The sequence below is a fragment of the Macaca nemestrina genome, chromosome 8 (genome assembly GCF_043159975.1).
Source record: "Macaca nemestrina isolate mMacNem1 chromosome 8, mMacNem.hap1, whole genome shotgun sequence".
NCBI classification, from domain to species: Eukaryota; Metazoa; Chordata; class Mammalia; order Primates; family Cercopithecidae; genus Macaca; species Macaca nemestrina.
This window is the reverse complement of record NC_092132.1, coordinates 123,645,312-123,655,263: the sequence shown is the minus strand read 5'-3', so window position 1 is coordinate 123,655,263 and position 9,952 is coordinate 123,645,312. Positions and strand designations below refer to the sequence as shown.

The window sequence follows — 9,952 nt, the reverse complement described above, 5'->3', positions numbered from 1 at the left end:
CTCGAACTCCTGAACTCAAGTGATTCACCCATCAGTCTCCCAAAGTGCTGGAATTACAAGCATGAGCCACCGCATTTGTTTATCCATTAATCTGTTGATGGAATTTGGCTCGTTCCCACCTTTTTTGGCTATGGAATGCTGCTATAAACTTTGGTACCTAGTGTATTCTTTGTAAGATGTAAATGTGTGATTCAACTTATTTCATCTTAATAGTGACAGATTTAGACTATATTTGAGTCAGTTTGATAAATATTCTAGTAAATTACTTCTGTAACTTCTTGTTTTCAAACGTACTGGCAAATGCTATTCATAGTATCCTCAGTTTTTTTGTTTTTGAGACAGGGTCTCACTCTCACCTCGGCTGGAGTGCAGTGGCAAGATCATGACTCTCCACAGCAGCCTTGCCCTCCACAGGTTTAGGTGATTCTCCCCTTAACCTCCCGAGTAGCTGGGACTACAAGTGTGTGCCACCACGCCTGGCTAATTTTTTGGTATTTTTTGAGATGAGGTTTTGCCATGTTGCCCCAGGTTGGCTCAAGTCATCCTCTTGCCTCAGCCTCCCAAAGCGCTGGGATTACAGACATGACCCACTGTGCCCAGCCTGTCCTCAATTTTTGATTTTTGTTACATTTTATTTTGCAAAATCATGCTTTTATTTGTGCCTTCTGTTTGTTTTTTTTTGCAATTTTTGTTTTGTCTTTTCAAGGAACAGTTTGTGGTTTTGTCCTTTCGATTTTTGCTCTTAATGTGTTAACTTTTTACATAACAAACACCTAGCTCATTACTTTTCAGCTTTTGTTCTGTTACAAGCATTTAGTTATAAATTTCCCTCTAAAGACTGCTCTGGTGGTATTGCACAAGTCTTTTTTTGAGCATCTTGCTCTGTTGCCCAGGCTGGAGTGCAGTGGCATGATCATAGCTCACCGTAGCCTCAAATCCCTAGTGCTGGGACCACAGGCATGTGCCACCACACCCAACTAACTTTATAATTATTTTTGAAATGGGGTCTCACTATGCGCCCATGCTGGCCTCAAACTCCTGGGGTCAAGTGATCCTCTTGCCTTGGCCTCCCGAAGCGCTGGCATTACGGGCATGAGCCAGCATGCCCAACCCGTCTCTTTTATTTTTTTGCGACGGTGTCTCTCTGTCGCCCAGGCTGGAGTGCAGTGGCACGATCTCAGCTCACTGCAAGCTCCACCTCCTGGGTTCATGCCATTCTCCTGCCTCAGCCTCCCGAGTAGGTGGGACTATAGGCGCCCACCACCACGCCCGGCTAATTATTTGTACTTTTAGTAGAGACAGGGTTTCACCGCGTTAGCCAGGATGGTCTCAATCTCCTGACCTCGTGATCTGCCCGCCTCGGCCTCCCAAAGTGTTGGGATTACAGGCGTGAGCCACCGCGCCCGGCCAACCCTGTCTCTTTCTTTTTAAAGACAGCTTCACTGAGGTATATTTTACAAATCATAAAATTTTCCCATTTCAAGGGCACAATTTAAAGATTCTCGGGCCGGGCGCGGTGGCTCACACCTGTAATCCCAGCACTTTGGGAGGCCGAGGTGGGCGGATCACAAGGTCAGGAGATCGAGACCACGGTGAAACTCCGTCTCTACTAAAAATACAAAAAATTAGCCGGGCGCGGTTGTAGGCGCCTGTAGTCCCAGCTACTCGGGAGGCTGAGGCAGGAGAATGGCGTGAACCCGGGAGGCGGAGCTTGCAGTGAGCCGAGATCGCGCCACTGCACTCCAGCCTGGGCGACAGAGCGAGACTCCGTCTCAAAAAAAAAAAAAAATAAAATAAAAATAAAAATAAATAAATAAAGATTCTCGGTAAATTTACCAAATTGAGCAACCATGACAATACTTTAATAACTAAAAATTGGAAAGAGCCTAAATGTTTCAAATGGACACATTAGCTGATGAATGCATAGACAGAAATGTGTTATATTCACACCATGGCAAGCTGCTTAGGAATGAAAGAATGAACCGTTAAATACGACATGGAGGAACTTCAGGACATGCTAGTGAAAAACCTGCACAAAAACTATTTATGTGATTCCACTGATATGAGCTGGCCAGAAGTAAATCTGTAGACAGAAGCAGGTTAGTGGTTGCCTGGGGCTGGTTGGTGGCAACGGAAATTAACACAGGTCAAGAGAGAGACTGAAATCATGAAAATATTCTAAAACTGATTTATTGTCAAGGCTGCAGTGAGTTGTGATTGGGCCACTGCACTCCAGCCTGGGCAACCAAAGTGAGACCCTGTCTCAAAAAAAAAAAAAAAAAAATGTGTGTGTGTGTGTGTGTATATATATATATACCCCATATATTTTAGTTTTTGAAAGTTTCTTCCCAGTTATATTCTAGTTTTAGTATATAATCCATAATTGTACTTAAAAATGTGACATTAATATAAATTACTTAATAAATTTTTTAGAATGGCTTTTTTTATGGTCTAAAAGTTATCAGCTATTTGAATTTCTTCCAAACAAAGAATATTACAATCCTGTACAAAGAATATTACAATCAAATTTCCTCAACACAACTGTTTATTTCAAGTTGAGAGATTAATTAAAAAAATATAGATGGAGTCTATGTTGCCCAGTATAAGGATCACTCAATCTCCTGAGCTCAAGCAATCCTCTTATCTCAGCCTTCCAAAGCAATGGGGTTACAGGCATAAGCCACCATGCCCAGCCTATTTTTTATTTTTTAGAGATCTTGCTATGTTGCCCAGGCTGCCCTCAAACTCCTGGGTTCAAGCTATCCTCCCACCTCAGCCTCCTGAGTAGCTGGGACTATAGCCACGTCCCACTGCCCTGCTTTGAAAGATTTTATGTTGTTTCAAGATAGCGGGCCAGGTGTGATGGCACATGTCTGTAATCTCAACACTCTGGGAGGGCCACTTGAGGCCAGGAGTTCGAGACCAAACTGGGCAACATTGCAAGACCCCATCTCTACAAAATATTTTAAAAACTAGCTGGGTGTGGTGGTATGTTGACTGTAGTCCCAGCTACTCAGGAGGCTGAGGGAGGAGGATGGCTTAGGCTCAGGAGTTCAAGGTTGAAGTGAGCTATGACTGTGCCAGTGCATTCCAGCCTGGATGAGAGAGAAAGACCTGGTCTTAAAAAAAAAAAAGTTTTCATTTAATGCACAACACAATAAATGAATGTTTTTGTTTAAAATGAAAAGTTTATTTGCTGAGTACACCACATAGGATGCAAGCACTGCCATGACAAATATACAGAAATATGCAGATCAACATAAAACAGTAATTTAGTTTAAATGAAAGGAAATCTCTTTAAATGTTATGACAACATACTCCCAAGAACCTTTTCTTCAGTTAAGTTAATTACACATTTCAATAAAATAAAGGGTAATGGATTAGTGGATGTTAGCTTGTGAATTTTTCTTAAAAATAAAACTCCAACTCTATTAATCCATGCCAGTTAAACACTATAACTAAAATTTCCAAGTAAGCGCAAAAGGAGATGAAGCAGTTAGTTACCTTTTTTGCTTGAACAGTCCAGAGGAAAATGGTTACTATAAATACAGCAGGCAAACTGTTAGACTGACCTATCTAGAACATAGTGTACTAAATTTCAGTCTCAAATTGTGCTAAATGCTCATCATTAGTATGGCACATTTGGTCCATGATGTGGTTTAATGCCAAGACAGATCCCAATTTGTTACAGAAACACATAGATTACTGTTGCTTTTTGTTTTTAAATACATATATTTTAAAAAGCCAGGTATACTTCCACATACAAAGGCAGGTTTCCCAGGAGAAATTTATAGGAAGTAGTCTGGGGTGCGCCGTGTAACATGAGGCTCGCCACGACGAGGCGCTGGGTCAAACTGAAGGCTGTAAACGGCAAAAAAGGAAGCAAATAAAGGATTTGACTTTGCAAAGCAAACAAATGAATAAAGAACAAGACACTGTAGTAGAAAGAGCAGTCCTGCTTTCCCACCATGACCACATCACTTATGGCTGGAATGGCCATGGGCAAATCACTGCAGATGCTCCCATTCCAACTAACTGCTTCATAGGGCTATGGTGAAAATTTTGAGAAGACAGAATGTCTGGTCTGGTGCCTGGCATAACAACTTCTAAATATTATTATTATTTAAAAGTTTAACCAATTAAAGATTAAGTAATATTAAGTTTAAACAATTGTTTAATATTATTTAATAATAATATTTTTTTTTTTGAGGAGTCTTACTCTGTCGCCCAGGTTGGAGTGCAGTGGCGCGATCTCAGTTCACTGCAAGCTCCGCCTCCCTGGTTCACGCCATTCTCCTGCCTCAGCCTCCCAAATAGCCGGGACTATAGGTGCCTGCTACCATGCCTGGCTAATTTTGTTTTTGTATTTATTTTAGTAGAGACGGGGTTTCACCGTGTAAGCCAGGATGGTCTCGATCTTCTGATCTCATGATCCACCTGCCTCGGCCTCCCAAAGTGCTGGGATTACAGGCATGAGCCTCTGCACCTGGCCTAACATCACTATTTTCTTGAGTGTTTCTGGTATGAAACGCTGGTGGGTTTTTCCAATTATTTTTGTGCCTCTATTGAGATGATCAGGTTTTTAAGCCCTTAATATTAATATGGTTTATTATATTGATTTTCATGTTTTGAACCAACCTAGCATTGCTGGGATAAATCCCACTTGCTCATGATGTATAATCTTTTTATATATTGCTAGATCCAGGTTGCTGGTATGTATGTTGAAAAATTTTATATCTGTATTCGTAACAATGCTGGTCTGTGTTTTATTTGCCTTTGTCTACTTTTGGTATCAAGGATAATAATGCAGGTATGACAGAATGAATGGAGTAGTCCTCCTCTTCTGTTTTTTGGAAGTGTTTGTGAAGGATTGGCATTAACTCCTTTTTATTTTTGAGACAGGGTCTCACTCTGTTGCCCAGGCTGGAGTACAGTGGTGTGATCATGGCTCACTGCAGCCTTAGCCTCCCTGGGCTCAGGTGATCCTCCCACCTCAGCTTCCTGAGTAGCTGAGACTATAGGCTGAGCCACCACACCAAGTTAATTTTTGTATTCTTTATAGATACAGGGTTTTACCCAGGCTGATCTTGAATCCTGGGCTCAATCTGCCTGCCTTGGCTTCCCAAAGTGCTGGGATTACTGGTTAGAGCCACCGCATCTGGCCAATTCCTTTTTTGAACATTTGGTGGACTTCATCAGTGAAGCCAATTGGGCCTGGCCTTTTATTTGTAGGGAGCTTTAATTTTTTTCACTCATTTATTTATATTCTTTTAAATTAAATAGGGACAAGGTCCTGCTATGTTGTCCAGGCTGTTCTCAAACTCCTTGTTTCAAGCAATCCTCTCAGCTTGGCCTCCCACAGCTGAGATTTACAGGTGTGAGTCACCATGCTGGCTCAATATTTTCACATTTGAAAGGTCATTCAGATTTCATATTCTTTGAGTCAGTTTCAGTAGTTTCTTTCTAGGAATCTGTCCATTTTATCGAAGTAACTGAATTTGCTGGCATATAGTTATTTATTATATTCCTTTATAATCCTTTTTATTTAAGTAAGGTCTCTAGTGATTTGGTAATTGAGTCTTTACTCCTTTTTTTCTTGCCAGTCTAGTTAAGGCCTTTCAAAGAATCAACTTTGGGTTTTGTTGATTTTTTCTCTAATGATTTTCTACTGTTTATTTCCACTCTAAACCTTGTTTCATAAGTTTACATCAGGTTTAGTTTACTCTGCTTTTTCTAGGTCCTCAAGTATAAACACAGGTTACTGATTTTAAACCACCTTTTTTTCTTTCTGAGACAGGGGTCTTGCTCTGTTGCCCAGGCTGTAGTGCAGTGCCGTGATCACAGCTCACTGCAGCCTTGATCAACTGGGCTCAAGTGATCCTCCACCTCAGCCTCCCACACAGCTGAGACTACAGGTGCTTGGCACCATACCTGGCTAATTTTTAAATTTTTTTGTAGAGACGGGGTCTCCCTATGTTGCCCAGGCTGGCCTCAAGTGATTCTCCTACTTTGGCCTCCCAAAGTATTGGGATTACTGGCGTGAGCCACAACATCGAGCCATGTTAATGATGTCTAATTTCATTTCCTTGTGTTTAGAGAATATACTTTGTAAGAATCCAATCTTCTTAAATTGCCTGAGGCATGTTTTATAGTCTAGCATATGACTATGTTTCATGTTTACTTGAGAAGAATGTATTCTGCTGTTGTTGGGTGTTGTTTTATAGACACGAGGTATACAGTCAGTTTACAGTGTTGCTCAAGTCTTCTACTGCCTTCATCTCCTGCCTACTTGTTCTATCCAAGAGAAACAGTTTCTGTTGCTTAGCTTTTTCTTGTGTAGAGGTCACACTCTCTTGTTCTTTCCATGTCTTATAATCTGTGGTTGAAAAATTGGACATTATAGATAATATATTGCAGTAACTCTGGAATTCATGTCCCTGGGGACTGATCTTGTGTTTTTGGTGGTTTATTATTTTTCTTTAGTGACTTAGCTGAACTAACTGTAAAGTCTACTTCCCCCATAGTGTGCAGCCCCTGTGGTTCTGCTCAGATGTTTTTACTTTTTTTTTTTTTGAGACGGAGTTTTGCTCTTGTTGCCCAGGCTGGAGTGCAGTGGCGTGATCTCAGCTCACCACAACCTCCAACCACCGCCTCCCAGGTTCAGGCGATTCTCCTACCTCAGCCTCCCAAGTAGCTGGGATTACAGGCATGCGCCCCCATGCCCAGCTAATTTTTAGTAGAGACTGGGTTTCTCCATGTTGGTCAGGCTGGTCTCAAACTCCCAACCTCAGGTGATCTGCCCACCTCGGCCTCCCAAAGTGCTGGATACAGGCATGAGTCACCATGCCTGGCTGTTTTTACTTCTTTTAATCTTTCACAGCCTGGCTACTGAGAGGCTGTCTCTGGGTAGGCATAAGCCACTTACTGATCAAAGATTGGACTTAAGCCCCCTTGGCCAGTTAAGATCTTAAAGCCCACCCTAATGACCACCGGAAATGTTATGTGACTTGCAGATTGCTATCAAAGCTGAAGGAGTTTACATTTTAGCTTCCCATTCAGTCAGGGACTAATAGTTGGATCTTCATTCTCCACTCAGTCCAGAGAGGGCATGCACATATTCTGCCAGACTGTCAGGGATGAGTGTGATTTTATTTTAAAGCCTGACTTCCTAGGAGGTGCTCCTGGGTCAGAGTAACTGAATGTTCAGTCAATGATTAGAGGTTGTGTTTAAGCCTCATATACCAGTGACGGTTACACCATTTGTTGATCAATCCACTTATCCGTTTCCTGGGGCTGCCGTAACAAATTACCAAACTGTACAGCTTATACAACAGGGATTTATCCTCTCAGAGTTCTGGAGGTTCTGGAGGCTACACGTCTGAAACCAAGGTGCTGGCAGGACCGCACTCTCTCTGAAGACTCTAGAAAAAATCCTTCCTAGCCTCTCCCTAGCTTCTGATGGCTCTGGCAATCCTTGGCTGGTAGATGAATCACTCAAATCTCTGGCTTCACACAGCATTCTCCCGTGTGTGTGTTTCTTTTCCTCTTACTAAAATCCCGTTTGAATTGGATTTAGGCCCACCGTAATCCAATACAATTTCATCTGTAATAATTATATCTGCAAAGATCCTATTTCCAAATAACATCACATTTTGAGGTTCTGGGTGGACATGCATTATTTGCGGGGGGGGGGGGGGGGGGGAGGGACAGGACACTATTCAACTCAGTACAATCTATCTGTGGCCTGAAAATATTATCTGAATACCCCACATCCTACTCTGACTGCTCCTGAGTGGGTATGGCTGGTGCATGTGCACAGCCTTGTCCCCCAGGGCTGACTGTGATCCCAGAAGGGCTCTTCTTGGCTTTTTCCCTGGTGCTATTTGTTGAACAACCTATTGCTCTGCTCTTTTGTATGATGCTCCTAGTATCATGGGAGCTATTACAGCCCTCTTAATTGGTCTCCATCATGACATCCACTGTTTTCCACAAAGCACTCAGATTTGGAAATCTCCATCACCTAAGTAAGGTAAGTCCACTGAGGAAGAACTGAGGAATTTCTGTGACCTGCCTTTCCTCCTGCAGAACTTCTGTGCCAGTGCGGGCTCAGTGATACCACCTGGTTTACAAGCAGGTGCTGGGGTAAGAGCATTGGGAAACCCAGCATTCTCATCTGCTATGCATGCTTGGAGCAGAGCTTCTTCCCCAGGAGCTGGGACAGGGAAGGGGGCCTCAGCCTGCTTGACTGCGTCCACCAAGAGTAGAGCTTCTGTAACTCCAGACTAGGAGAGGTGAGATATGCTGGCATCTGACCTCTGCGAGTGAAACCACAGTCCCAACCCTGGGAGCTGGTAAAGAGGGGGAATCCCTTGGCCTCCTGACTGTACCAACCCAGACTACAGCGCCTGTAGTCGTTTCTGTGAGAGGGATCTGGAAGGAGTTGGAGGGAGCAAGTCATAGCTCAAATGCCACAGACAACGGCTATTATTGAGATTTAGTAGGTTTTCTTGAATTAACTGTTTCTCCATCTGCTGTATGCCCTTAGGAGAATTTCCAAAAGCTTTGAAAAATTATTTTTTAAAAGTAATGTTCTCCAGCTAATGGTGGTTTTTGCTGGGTAGGCGCTTTGCTATACTCCTCATCCCACTATTTCAGAAACACAAATCTTCTACTTCTATTTTTAACATTTAAAATTTTCCTTCTGAAAGTAAGTATATACAATTAAAATTTACAGTTACTCACAAGGAATATTTTAAAGTGTCATCTAATTCCATGATAGCAGCCTGGTTCCCACAACGGTAACAGTAATTGGGTGCACTGAAAATAGTAACCACATTCCGATCATGACACCAATTGTATCCCTGCAGGATGAAAACAAATTCAATATTTCATTATAATAATATGATTTTGACACAGATACATTTAAAAAAAAACTAAACTCAAAAACTACAGGCACTCTCTGTGGAAATGTAGTCGTCTATATTTCTTTATAAGGTTGCCATCTTTGATAGTTTGTGTACCTGTACAGAACCCTGTGCAATTCGTGGGCCTAGGATTCTGTTAAATGCAGCTCGCTAATTGTTGTTTTGCCTTAACTATGCTTGAAATCTTGGCAAGGATGTGTACTGAATTTCTCCCACAATCCTAATAAATCTCTCAATTTTCCCTCATGAATTATGCCAATTATTCTTTATATATTTTGAAGCTATTACTACGTAAATACAAATTTAGAATACTTTCTTCCTAGAGAACTGGGACATATTTCATCAATAACCTCTTTATTTCTAACAACACCTTTTATTTGAGCCTATCTCATTCATATTATTGGCTATAATTAGTATTAGATATAGTGTGTATATATATACATGCTAATTAGTGTTACGTGTGTGTATATATATACATGTATGTGTATATGTATACACATACACACACACACACACGTGTTGCTCAGGCTGGAGTGCAGTAACATGATCTAGGCTCACTGCAACCTCCGCCTCCTGGGTTCAAGCAATTCTCCTGCCTCAGCCCCCTGAGTAGCTGGGACAACAGGTGCACGCCACCACACCAGTCTATTTTTTTGTATTTTAGTAGAGACGGGATCTCACTATGTTGCCCAGGCTGGTCTTGAACTCCTGAGCTCCAGCAATCCGCCTGCCTCAGCCTCCCAAAGTGCTGGGAATACAGGTACGAGCCACCGCGCCAGCCTATTAGCTATATTTTTGATATTTTGATTACTTGATATACCAATATACCATTTCCCAACTCTTACCTCTAGTTTGTAGTGTCTTTTTTTTTTTTTTTTCCCCCTCTTTTTTTTGAGAGAAGGTCTCACTCTTTTGCCCAGGCTGGAGTGCAGTGGTATGATCACAGCTCACTGCAGCCTCAACCTCCTGGCTTCAAGTTATCCTCTCACCTCAGCCTCCCGAGTAGCTGGGACAATAGACATATGCCA

At 42.1% G+C, this 9,952-nt stretch overlaps 1 protein-coding gene across 2 annotated transcripts in view; it reads right to left on the bottom strand.

The window, feature by feature from the left end:
• Positions 1-3,166: 3,166 nt before the first annotated feature.
• The window catches only part of LOC105481960 (protein phosphatase 2 catalytic subunit beta), a 28,388-nt gene continuing 21,602 nt past the window's right edge, over positions 3,167-9,952 (bottom strand). For both annotated transcript variants that reach the window (XM_011741758.3, XM_011741757.2), the window contains exons 6-7: positions 8,743-8,861; positions 3,167-3,861 (exon numbers count right to left, since the gene is read on the bottom strand). In XM_011741758.3, the coding sequence (XP_011740060.1) occupies positions 3,789-3,861; positions 8,743-8,861 (192 nt within the window). In that variant the 3' untranslated portion in view covers positions 3,167-3,788. The remainder of the gene's footprint in view (positions 3,862-8,742; positions 8,862-9,952) is intronic.